We start from the raw sequence: 13,148 nt of genomic DNA, 5'->3' as shown, positions 1-13,148 counted from the left end.
AGATAATTCTTACCAGAAGGTTATGAATTTCATTAGTTATTTCAAAGACTCAAGTTTTGGCTTTGTTTCTGTTGTATGTTTGTTTTCTATAATAGTTCAATAATATCTGCTGTAATCTGTATTATTTTTTCTTTGGGGTTTTTTTTTTTTTTTTTTTACTTTTGGGATTTAATTGCTGTTCTTTTTCTTACTTTAAGGATATTTAGCTCAGTTTTTTTTTTTTGGTTTTTCTTTTGTAACATCTGCATTTTATATTGTACAATTTCCTCTTAAGTACTGTACTATGTTACCTCAAGTTTTGATATATAATGTTTTTGTTATTTCTCAGCACAAGTATTTTTAATGTTAATGATTTCTCCTTTGATCATTTAGTTATTCAGAAGTGTGTTATTTCCAGATACTTGAGGATTTTGCAGATATCTTTCTGTTATTGATTCCTAGTTTAATTCGTTTGTGGTCAGAGAACATACTTTGTATTTTTTCTCTTTTAAATTTGTTGAGATTTATTTTATGGCTCCGAATGTGTTCTATCTTAGTAAACTATTACATGTCTGCTTGAAAAGAATGTGCGTTGCAATGCACTGCAATGTTTTTTGGGTAGAGTATCTTACAAATATCTTATAAATTAGGTCAAGGGTAATACATGCTTATCTATTTTCTGTTTACTTGTTCTGTAAATTACTAAGAGAAATGTTGCTACCTGCATCCACAATTGTGGAGTTATCTAAGTTTCCTTTTAATTTTAGTTTTACATATTTCACGTATTTTGAAGTTTTGATGTCGGGTGCATACACATTTAGTATTGTTCTGGTTTGTTAAATAAATTGATTTCTTTTTTTTTTTGAGACAGTATCTTGTTCTATTCCCCAGGCTGCAACCTCTGCCTCCTGGGTTCAAGCAATTCTCATGCCTCAGCCTTTCGAGTAGCTGGGATTATAGGCATCCACCACCATACCCAGCTAATGTACATATTTTTAGTAGAGACAGGGTTTTACCATGTTGGCCAGGCTGGTCTCGAACTCCTGACCTCAGGTGATCCACCCACCTTGGCCTCCCAAAGCTGGGATTACAGGCGTGAGCCACCGTGCCCGGCCTGATTTATTAACACTGTGTAATGTCCCTTTTTTCCCCAGTGATATTCTCCTTTTCCGAAGCTTACCTTGTCTGATATTAATATATACACTCTAGCTTTCTTTTGATTAATGTTTGTGTGGTATATTTTTGTCCATACTTTTATTTTTTACTTATCTGTCTTTAAAGTGTGTTTATTATAGAAGGCATATAATTAGGTCTTGCTTTTTTATCCAGTTGTACAATCTCTGCCTCTTAATTTGAATGTTTAAATCATTTCCATTTGATGTTACTATTGATGTGGTTTGTGTAAATCTACCATCTTGGTATTTATTTTGTATTTGACTATTCTTGTTTTCTGTTTTTCCTGCCTTAAATATATCAGTTTTTTTCCACTGTTGGCTTACTCATTATACAGTACCTCTTCTTAAACATTTTTATGGATTTTTCTAGGGATTACAGTATACTTCTTTTATTCATCACGACATATGTTCAAAATTGATACCACTTTCCATGCTGTAGAGTTGGAGATGTTGCATAAGAGCCTCACAACGGTGTTCTTCCACCTCTTCCCCTCCATCTTTCACGCTGTTACTTTCCTACACTTTACTTCTACACAATTCATACATTTCAGAATACCTTTTTACTATGTTTGCTTTATATAGCAACTATCTTAAAGCAATTACAAATAAGAAAAAGATTTTTAAATATTTGCCATTTTTTTCTTACCATTTTTGATGTTTTTTGTTTCTTTTTGTAAAATGCTCATTTCTATCAGGTATCCTTTTGCTTCAAGAACTTCCATTAACAATTTTTGTTTTGTACAAGACTGTTGTCAGTGAATTTTCTCAGCTTTTGTTTGTCTGAAAAAACGTTTCATTTCCATTCTTTCTTTAACTAATAGACTTTATTTTTGGCGGGATTTTAGATTTACAGAAAAGTCGAGTGGGAAATACAGAAAGTTCCCGCATTCCATAGCTGCCCAGTGTGCCCCGGGTTTCCTCTAGATCTTTCCATGCTGTTCACGCTTATCTTAAAGTCCTCGTCTCATCTTTCCGACATCCAGGGTTTCTGCCTAACTTCTCATCCTCACACTCCTCATCTCTCTGGCTAGCCCCTCTGTGTTCTTCTGTGTTTCTGTCATATCCTGTGGGCACTCTCTGTGGGTCCTGTCCCTACTGGTCATCATAATTTTCTTGTTTACTTCCAGGCCTAGACTGTAAAGCTCCTAAGAGCAGGGCCTGGACCTTGGCTTATCCTGGTATCCCAAGCTTCTTGCGTTGAGTCTAGAGTTAGTTGGGCTTAACACATAATTATAACTGAGTGATTGAGTGATACTTCCATGGCTGGATTTCCAGGGAACATTGGTTATATTGCCACGTAAAATTAAGCCATCCTCTTTTTTTTTTTTTTTTTTTTGAGATGGAGTCTCGCTCCGTCACCCAGGCTGGAGTGCAGTGTTGCAATCTCAGCTCACTGCAACCTCTGCCTCCCAGGTTCAAGTGATTCTTATGCCTCAGCCTCCCGAGTAGCTGGGATTACAGGGACACATCACCATGCCCAGCTGATTTTTGTATTTTTAGTAGAGATGGGTTTTTGCCATATTGGACAGGCTGGTCTTGAACTCCTGACCTCAAGTGATCTGCCTGCCTTGGCCTCCCCAGCCATCCTCTTTATATTAAAAAAAAATTCACAAACATAATACATGCCCATTAAAATATTTAACAACCTCAGGAATTTAAATAGAGTTTCCCTCTCTCCCCCACTACAACTTTGGGAAGAGCTGTGAAGTTTGGTGAGTACCCTTCTAGATTGTTTCCTAAATAAGTGTATGTATATATGAATGTGTTTATGTGTACATGTATTGCACATGTATACCTGAATGTAACTTGTATTAAGAAATGGGCTTGGCTGGGCGTGATGGCTCACGCCTGTATTCCCAGCACTTTGGGAGGCTGAAGCAGGCAGATCACGAGGTTCAGAGATAAAGACTATCCTGGCCAACATGGTGAAACCCCATCTCTACTAAAAGTACAAAAATTAGCTGAGCATGGTGGCGTGCGCCTGTAGTCCCAGCTACTCAGGAGGCTGAGGCAGGAGACTCACTTGAACCTGGGAGGCAGAGGTTGCAGTGAGCTGAGATTGTGCCACTGCACTCCAGCCTGGGGACAGAGGGAGACTCTGTCTCAAAAAAAAAAAAAAAAAAAAAAAGAAATGGGCTCATACCATATGCAAAATTTTTCACCTTTTTTCATTTAATGTATCATGGATATCTTTCTAACTTAGTACATATCTAGAGGTACTAAGGCCATACAAATAGTTGCATGGTATGCCAGGGTATAGATAGATCATAATTTCTTTAAGCTTCTCTCTATTCATTTGTTGTTGGCAGCTGCATGTCTTGTAATCTAGTGGCTGGCGCCGTAGAGGACTTACAGTGTGCCACTCCCCAGCTTTGTGCTTGCTACACACCATGTCGCTGAGTCTCCCTGCGCTCTTCTGAGTCAGGCAGGGTTTGTCTCTCTAGAGGGCTGCTTTCTTCTTTTATCTTATTAACAAAGCTAACAAACAAGTGAGAAGTATTGAGGCCGAGGCTTCGGGACTCTGCTCATCCACTGTGGGCTCTCCAGGTCGTTGCAAAGCAGCCAGGTTTTCCAAAATGGTGGTTCCAAAGCACCAATTTGTTTGAGTCTTTACCTCTCTCCTGTTCTGTTGTGGAGTTGTCTCTGCCTCAGGGGTCCTCTCTTATCCCTTTCCTCGCTTTCTTTAAGAGGGCAGGTCCCTTGTGACCACTTGAGGCTGGATGTAGATTTGCCTCTCTGTTCTACGGCCCTAGAAGCAGATTGGGGATCTTAGTTGCTTGATTTCCCAAGGGAAGCTGAATGAATGTGGTCTAGTGAAATGTAATTAGTGACTTTCTCTGCAGTGTCTATTCTGACTTTCCAAAACCTCTTGGCTGCCAGATCTTGATCTTTCATCCCAAGGGTGGTATAAATCTCCCTGGATACAGGCTTGAGTTGATGGATTTCTTCCTGTAATATACTGGGCCAAAGGACTGCCCCTTTGAATTCCATATTTCTAGTCTTTTTTGCCTGCAAGTCAGGGTGGGTTTTCAACTTCAGTGAATTCTTCTGATGCACGCATGGCCAGAAATGACATGCATTGTTCCTGGATGGTGGGTTGCTCAGAGGAGTGGACAGAAGCAGTCAGGGGCCCCTTTTTACTTGATCAGAGAAAGCCTTCAGGAGCTCCAGTTCCTCTGCTTGCATGGGAGGCCTCCAGATCACCCCAGGCCACTGCTGATGGCCCTCACTTTATCCCTCATCAGTGTCTTTGTTTAAAGAGCGTTTATTGAGGCATAGTTTATATGCAATAAACTTCACCCACTTTAATCGTTCACTTGGATGAATTTGGTAAATGTATACAGTAATCCAACCATTGTCACAATGGAGTTCAAAAGTTTCAGTCACCTGACAAGTACCCTTATTTGCCCCTTGGCTGTCTGGCACTCCCTCCCTCCCTGACCACCATAGGGCCAGGCAACCACTGACCCTGTTTCTGATGTTTTCAAAAGATTTTGCCTTTTCTAGAATTTCATATAAATTCAGTCATGTGGGATGTACTCTTACATGTCTGGCTTCTCTTCCTTAGCAAAATGCATTAGAATTCATCCCTGTTGTTATCAATAGCTCATTCCTTTTTATTGCTGAGTATGTACAGATACTCTGTTTTGTATCGCATTCACCAGTTCAGGGAACACTGGGAGTTTTCCATTTCGTGGCTGTCATGAATAATGCTTATATGAACATTTGCATTCAACTTTGTGTGGACATATGTTTTCATTTTGGATGGGTAAATGCCTAAGAGTGAAATTGCTGGGTTGACTGGTAAGTGTATGTTTAGCTTTTAGAGGAATTGCCACACTGTTTTCCAAATTACCTGTACAATTTTGCATTTCTACCAATGTCTGTGGATTCCTATTTCATATCTTTGCCAGCACTTGGTATTGTCATTATAATTTTAGTTCTTCTAGTAGTGTAGTGTTACCTCATTGTAGCTTTTGCATTTTTGGCCTTGTGTTTTGTCTTTAAGATTTTTATTTTGAAATAATTTTAGGTTTACAGGAGTGTTGCAGAGATAGTACTGAGAGTTCCCTTATACCTTTTGCCCAACTTCTAATGCAGTGGCTTTCAATTATGGGTAATTTTGCCCCCAAAGGATCTTATACAATGTCTAGATATATTTTTGGTTGTCACATCTTGGGGCACAGAGGGTGCTACTGGTAGGTAGAAGCCAGGGATGCTACTAAGCATCCTGCAGTGCACCAGACAGCCCTCCCCCAACCAACAAAGACTTACCTGCTCCAAAATATCAGTAATGCTGAGGTCAGGAAACTGCTCTAATGTTTACGGCTTAAATAAGCATGTTACATTGATCAAAACTAAGAAAATAACATTGGCATTGGTATACTGTTAACTAAATTACAGATTTGACTTGGATTCTGCATTTTCCCATTAATGTTCTTTTTCTGCTCCAGGATCCCATCAGGGTACTACATTACTTTTACACTTGCCATGTCTCCTGAGGCTCCTCCGTCTGTGATGGTTTCTTGTTCTATCCTTGTCTTTCATGATCTTGACAGGTTTTTTTTTTGTGTGTGATAGGGTCTCGCTCTGTCACCCAGGCTGGAGTGCAGTGGTGCGATCTCAGCTCCCTGCAACCTCTGTCTTCTGGGTTCAAGTGATCCTCCCACCTCACGCTCCTGAGTAGCTGGGACTACAGGTGTGTGCCACTATGCCTGGCCAAGTTTTGTATTTTTTGTAGAGACGGGGTTTCACCATGTTGCCTAGGCTGGTCTCGAACTCATGGGTTCAAGCAATCTGCCTGCCTTGGCCTCCCAAAGTGCTGGGATCACAGGTGTTAGCCACTGTGCCTGGCTGATTTGTAGTTTTCTGAAGACTTGTGATGTTGAGAATTTTTTTCTTGTATTTCTTGGCTGTTTGTTCATTTTCTTTTGTGAAGTTGTTAAAATCTTTTGCTTTTTAAAAGAATAAAACAACTTTATTGAGATTTAGTTTACATGTCATACGTTTCACCACTTTAAAGTGTACAAGTTGATGGTTTGTAGTATATTCACAGAGTTGTGCAACATTGCCACAATGAATTTTAAAACATTTTTATCACCTCAATAAGAAACCTGGTTCCCATTAGCAACCACTACCCATTCCTCTCCAATCTCCCAGCCCTAGGCAACCACTCTTTTACTTTGTGTCTTTATTGATTTGCCTATTCCAGGCATTTTATAGAAATGTAATCATACAGTATGTCGTCTTTTGTGACTGACTTCATTCACTTAGCATGCTGTTTTCAGTATTCATCCATGTTTCACTTGAGCCTAGGAGTTCAAGGCTGCATCGAGCTATGATCGTGCCACTGCATTCTAGCCTGGGTGACAGAGTGAGACCCTGTGTTTTTTTTTTTTAAAAAAAAAAAAAAAGCTACATCATGTTGTAGTAGTATGCGTCAGTACCTCATTCCTTTAATAATGCTCCATTGAATGGATACGTAGTATTTTGATTATTCACTCCTCAGTTGACAAATATTTAGGTTGTTTCCATCTTTCGGTTATTAGTATTAATAATGTGCTGGGCTCATTTATGAACACTTATTCTTTTAATTGGGCTGTTTGTCTGCTTATTATTGAGTTATAAGAGTACAAGGATTATTTATATATTCTGGATACCAGTTTTGGTCAGATATTTTCTCCAGTCTGTGGCTCATGATTTTTATTTTCTCAGTGGTGTGGTTTAGGGAGCAAAGTTTTAAATTTTGATGAAGTCAAATTTATCAATTTTTTTCTTTTATGGTTTGTATACTTTGGCTCCTCAGAAATCTTTGTCTAACCTAAGGTCACAAAGATTTTTTTTTCTCTTCAAGAAGTTTTATGTTTTAGTTCTTACATTAGATCTATGGGTCCATTTTGAATTAATTTTGGTTTATGGTATGAAATAAGAGTCAATTTTTTTTCCCACCATATGGCTATTTATTCTAGCACCACTTTTTGAAGACTTTCCCTGTTCACCTTTGTAAAAAAAAAAAAAAAAAAAAATCACTTGATATATGTGTGGGTTTGTTTCTGGACTTCGACATTTACTTTTGTCTATTTCTCCTTGCAGTTGTATTGGTTTTTGCTGCATGTATTTTGAAACTCTGTTATTAGGCATATAAACATTTGAGATAATTATGTCTTCTTCATGAGTTTACCCCTTTATCATTATGAAATGACCTCTTTTCCCTTGGTGATGTTCTTTGCTCCAAAATCTGTTTTGTCTGATATTAATATAGCTACTCCAGCTTTCTTTGGACTATTGTTAGCATAATATATTCATCTTTTATTATTTATTTGCATCTGTATATTTAACATGTGTTTCTTATAAGTAATATGTAGTTGGGTCTTGTTTTTTTTTTATCCATTCTGTTAATCTTTTTCTAATTGCAATGTTTAGACCATTTACATTTAATGTAATTATTGATGCAGTTAGGTTTAAGTATATCATCTTGCTGTTTGTTTTCTATTTGTCACATCTGTTTTGTTCCCTTTTTGTTCTTTATCTGCTTTCTCTTGAGTTAATTGAACTTCTTTGTGATTTTAGTTTGCTTTTTAAATAGTTTATTAGTTATAATTCATTGTTTTTTTATTTTAGTGGTTGCCTTAGCATTTACAGTATGTATATTTAACTTACCATGGCCTACCTTCCAGTGGTATTTTACCACTTCATGTATAGTGTAAGGACCTTATCATAGTATGCCTTCGTTTCCCCTCTCCTGGTCTTTATGTGATTTCGTCATGCATTTTATTATATATGTGTTATAAATCCACAATAATAATAAAGTGTTATTTTTAACTTAGTCAATTATTTCTGAAAGAGATTTAAATAATGACATAAAAGTTTGTGTATCTATGCATGTAGTTATCACTTCTGGTGTTCTTTATTCCTTTCTGCAGATTCACATTTCCATCGGATTTTCTTTATCATTTCTTATAGTTCAGATCTGCTGGTGACAGATTTTTTGAATGTCTAAAAGAGTCTTTATTCTTTTTTAATTTCTTATCTTTGGATGGTCCACAGTTCACAGTGGCCTCCTGGGCTTGTGGGTCCACTCTTTGGGAAGGCCCCACACCTTAGGGTACCCCTGCCCCCCGCCTGCTCCATTGATCAGTATACTGATGGAATTAGCTGTTGCAGAGATCTTTGACGTGTGTCCTCAGTAGGCCTTTTGTAGCTCTAGCTCAGATCATGCTTATGATGGGACAACATCACTTGGTCCTGCAATGACAATCACATTGTCTCCCCCCATGGCCATAGCTTCCTCTGTGTAGAATGCCATAGTGCACATCATTCCTCTGTTGCTTGCCATCTTGTGGTGAGACTTTTCTGAGTTGAGTCTTGGCCTGTTCCTCAGTCTCGGGCTGACTTAACTGTTCTCCTGTACATTGCTCAGGCCAGTGGACTGCAATGATTTCTCTTTCCTTTTGGTAGTTGCCACTTCTGCCTCTATCTTGGTTCTCTTGACCAGTTCTGCCTATAGTGGGATGCAGTATCCCCAGCTCCTCCTTCCCTTGCTGCCCTCAAAATAAACATCTGTAGCTCCTTCTCATTTTACAGGTTTTATGGTTAATCAGCACAGGGAGATAGGAAAGTAAAAATAATAAATGTGGAGAAATAACGGAATTTAAAAAGTTCTCTCAAGGCTTTCCAAGAGAATTTCTGCAGAATTTCTAGTTGGCACTTACTCATTCAGTCATTAAGAGGCCATCAGATGCCTCTTTGGGCCTTTCTCTTCTGCATTTATTGGTCCCTTAGTTCCCTTCAACTGTCTTGAGCTTTTCTTCTAAGCCTATGTAGGCCTGAGGAACCAGCCAAAAAATGAGAAAAAGGTTTTGCCTTATTCTCAAGTGGACATTTTCAAACTCTGATGACTACCAGACTAGAAGATGCAGGCCTCCTTTCCTGTAGGACTGTGGCCCACGCTGGAATAGCCGTCGCTGGGCATTCCTGGGTAGCCTCCGTCCTCCTTCTGGACACAGGTTGCTCATTTTGTCTTGTGCCCAGGTGCACTTACCTGCTCTTAGCGCAATGCCTGGAACCTTGTGGTCCTTCAGTCAATGTGGCCCCAATAACCATATGCATTGTTTTTGTCTCCATAGGCAGATTATTGCCAGAGGGCTGCTTGATATCTTCCGGGACTTCAGTAACAATGAAGAAGACTTCCTCACGGTAATGGAGATTGTAGTCAGATTGTCAGAAGATGCAGGTTTGTATAAGGATTGTATAATTTTATTTTTTACTTATGAATTTCTAAGAAATTATGTATAACCAATAATAGCTATTTTTTAAAAAACCTGTTTATTAATCAATAACCTTTAAGCAATTTCTAACCATGAATGGATTTTGTCTTGAAGAATGTATGTCTTATTTGAATTTTGACTGAAATTTTCTTATATTTAGAAAATTAAAATGATTAATGGCTACGAATGCTGTTTGCCTTGGCAGTTAGGCCTTTGGTATTTCTTGAGTTTTGCCAGACTGCTGGTTGCTAAGAAATGCCAAATCAAAAGAAGCCTCTTGGGTTCGAAAATCTCAGTCATTAGTTTCCCTCTAGGCGAATCTTGATTTTTCTTTCTCATTCTACCTCTCCATGATTGGTATCGTGGAAGAAAAGCACGTTGCTGTACGGCAGATATGATGATGTTGTCTTCCCCCCCGCCCCAGTAAAGATGAGTTAGATGAATGAGTGGCGGGGCTGGCCGGTACTGACAGCTGTGCCACAGCCCCCTCCTTCCTGCATTCAGAATGAATCATGAGAAGCTTCAGAAAGTTTCAGGACTCTCAGCCTTTAGAGTTTAATCATTTTAACTGAAAATAGAAAAATAAGCCTCCCATATAGCTCCCACATTAGTTTAAAATATTTATATGAATATAACGCGATGCTTTTAAAAAGGCCCAAGTGGATGTTTTGAGTCTTTAAATGGATTCTCTTTGTAAATGAGTCACCATTTACAGTGCTGTAGCAATTATACATTTGTGTTAAATTTAATGTGGTATATTGGAGCTAGAGCCGCTCTTTTGTTTAATGCTTTGCCTTAGAAATAATTGGGATGCGTGGATTGTGGCGGAGTGCATTTATGAAAGAATTATTTATAATGTATACATTCTGGCTAGAATTTAAATAAGCACAACCCATAGGTCTGGCAGATAAGCCATTAGTTGTAATGGCTTTTGGATGCTGGCCCAGCATGCAGACTTCTTGCTCCCTCCTCAAATTTATATATGGCTTGTTATAATAGAGTTGTCATTCTCTCTTCTTTTTATGTTTTTATATTGCTGTATAGCTCATTAGCTTTTTAAGCCTGTCTGTAGCATAAATACTCTAAACGGGAAATGATTTTTAAACTGCATTTGTCTAATTTCCTTGATGAAGTATTTTAGTAAGAAAAGCTAGAAACTATCAGTATATACTATCTAAGATGCTTGGCTTATTCTTAATATAATTTTTTAAAATTTTTTATTGCTGCAGAGCCCACAGTGCGGACTGAGCTGATGGAACAGATTCCTCCTATTGCCATTTTTTTACAAGAAAACAGATCAAATTTTCCATTGGTGCTCTCTGAATATCTCATACCTATTACAGTGAGGTACCTCACAGATCCAAACAATCAGGTTTGAAAAATTATAACCTTAAGATCTCTTTAGCAAATTCTCTTTAGTCTTGTTTTAGCTGATATTCATACTACAAAAAACAACTTCTTAGAGTTAAGTGATTCTAGAACAAAAGGTCTATTTGTGTCCAGTTCCTCTAGTCATGTAGGAAGATAGACAGCACTCATTCTTATCATGAAATATTTCTTTTTTTCTTTAGCATTTTACTATGGAAATTTTCAAACGCACGTAACAGTAGAGAGAATATGAAAATGAATGCCCACGTGCCCTACACCTGGCATCAACCATTGTTAACGTTTGACCTGGCCGGGCGTGGTGGCTCACGCCTGTAATCCCAGCACTTTGGGAGTCTGAAGCAGGTGAATCACCTGAGGTCAGGAGTTTAAGACCAGCCTGGCCAACTTAGTGCAACCTCATTTCTACTGAAAATACAAAAATTAGCTGGGCATAGTAGTGCGTGCTTGTAGTCCCAGCTACTCGTGAGGCTGAGGCAGCAGAATTACTTGAGCCCGGCAGGTGGAGATTGCAGTGAGCCGAGATCGTGTCACTGCACTCCAGCCTGGGTGACACAGTGAGACTCTGCCTCAAAAAAAAAATAAAAACAAAAAAAAATTCGATTAATTTTTTCATTTATCTTACCGAGATAAAATCCAATCCAGACAAAAGAATTTGCAGAAACCATCTCATTTCAGCTGTAAATACTTTTAGTATTGTTCTCTAAGAAATAGACTCTTTTAAAAAAAAAAAAGATAGTATCATTAATGCAAATATAAAAATTATCAGTAGTTATCTAACGTCATCTAATATCTAGTCATTGGTCAAATTTCCCTGTTTTCTCATAAGTGTGTGATTTTGCGCAGAGGCCGTTCAAACCAGAATACAAACAATGTCCACACATTGAATCTAAGTGATACATGTCTCTTAGATCTTTTAAAATTTATAATGTTGCTCCTCCCCACTTTTTTCCCTTGCTATTTATTTGTTGAGGAAGCCAGGTCATTAGTTTTATAGAATTTCCCACATTTGGGATATGGTTTATTGCATCTCTGTAGTGTTAAGATGTTGCTCTACTCCAGGCATTTCTTATAAACTAGTAGCTAAGTTGGAAGCTCAGCCAGACTCAGATTTTTTATTTAGTGAGAATACTTTGTAGATGGTTTGTGTTTTCCTGCTATATCAAATCGGGGGCAGAAAAGCTCTGGATGGTTATCTTTTCCTAATGCTGAATTTGGCCACCTTTTCTATAAAGGTGGCCAAACTTCTATAAAGTTCTCCATCATCGTATGAGCGACCATTGGTGATGGTTGCCCTGATCCAGTATCTCATTAGAGGTTGTAAATTCTGACACACTAATTCCAACATCTCTTTTTAGTTTAATAGCTAGAGTTCTTCTGTAAAGACTTCCTCTATCAACTATTTGATAGCCCTGAAAACCTGTTTGAATAGGGAAGATAGAATAAATGCTTTATTTTATCCCTTTATTTACCAGTTTCCAGAATCATCGTTGGCGTTTTAATAATCTACAAAGGTTACCAGTTAGGTTTGAAAAATTTTTTTGAGTATTGTTAGGAACTCCCACATTTTAACATAGTAGATATGTTTCAAACTGTTATAGTACTTATCCTTTTTTTTTTTTTTTAATTATACTTTAAGTTCCAGGGTACATCTGCACAACGTGTGGGTTTGTTACATAGGTATACATGTGCCATGTTGGTTTGCTGCACCCATCAACTCGTCATTTGCATTAGGTATTTCTCCTAATGCTATCTGGTACTTATTCTTTTGGATGATCAAGTTGTCCCAGCTTTGACCAGTTGCAGCCCTTCAAATTGGCTCCAGGATCTTTCTTAACATGACCCAGTAGACTGTGATAGTGCACCTCGACCTGGGATCAACCATTTCTCCAAGAGCCCAGGTTCCTTTATGAGGCAAATAATAAGAAAATGGAATGTGGGTACTCGGGGGGCACTTGTTGCTTCTAGTGACACAACGATTTTTTTAAAGATAAAAATTCTTGGAGTTTATCTTGGTATTTCCAACTCAAATTTAGCATTATAGGGCTTTTACTTCTTTGATTTTATTTGTGTCTTTTTTCACTTGCATGATATAAATCCTACTTCTTGATGACATTAGCATACATGTGTATGTTTGTGTATCCAAAATAAAAATCCCAGTATTACTAACAATATGATGGGGTTATTGAACATAGCTTAAGATTTCTTTGTAATTCCTTGTGTTTTTAGGCCACGTCCTGCTAGAGGTACCCAGTCATATTCATGTTATTGTGTTTTAAAGTCACTTGCATTAATCCTTCTCTTTGTGGTTAAGCCACCAACTTGATATATAGTTATTCTC

General features: G+C 38.0%; 1 protein-coding gene across 5 annotated transcripts in view; it reads left to right on the top strand.

The window, feature by feature from the left end:
* LOC100992336 (serine/threonine-protein phosphatase 4 regulatory subunit 1-like) overlaps positions 1-13,148 on the top strand; it is an 82,303-nt gene that overhangs the window by 27,520 nt on the left and 41,635 nt on the right. For 4 of the 5 annotated variants that reach the window (XR_010111008.1, XM_034947290.3, XM_063601100.1 and 1 more), the window contains 2 exons: positions 9,281-9,387; positions 10,651-10,793. Coding sequence is in view for 4 of the 5 variants with exons in the window: in XM_034947290.3 (XP_034803181.1) it covers positions 9,281-9,387; positions 10,651-10,793 (250 nt within the window). In the remaining variant the exon portion in view is untranslated. Of the gene's footprint in view, positions 1-9,280; positions 9,388-10,650; positions 10,794-13,148 lie in introns of those variants that run through there. The other variant, XM_055104968.2, reaches the window with a different exon arrangement.

This window comes from Pan paniscus, chromosome 21 (assembly GCF_029289425.2).
Source record: "Pan paniscus chromosome 21, NHGRI_mPanPan1-v2.0_pri, whole genome shotgun sequence".
NCBI classification, from domain to species: Eukaryota; Metazoa; Chordata; class Mammalia; order Primates; family Hominidae; genus Pan; species Pan paniscus.
Note: the sequence above shows the minus strand (reverse complement) of the source record. Positions and strands in the feature narration are given on the sequence as shown.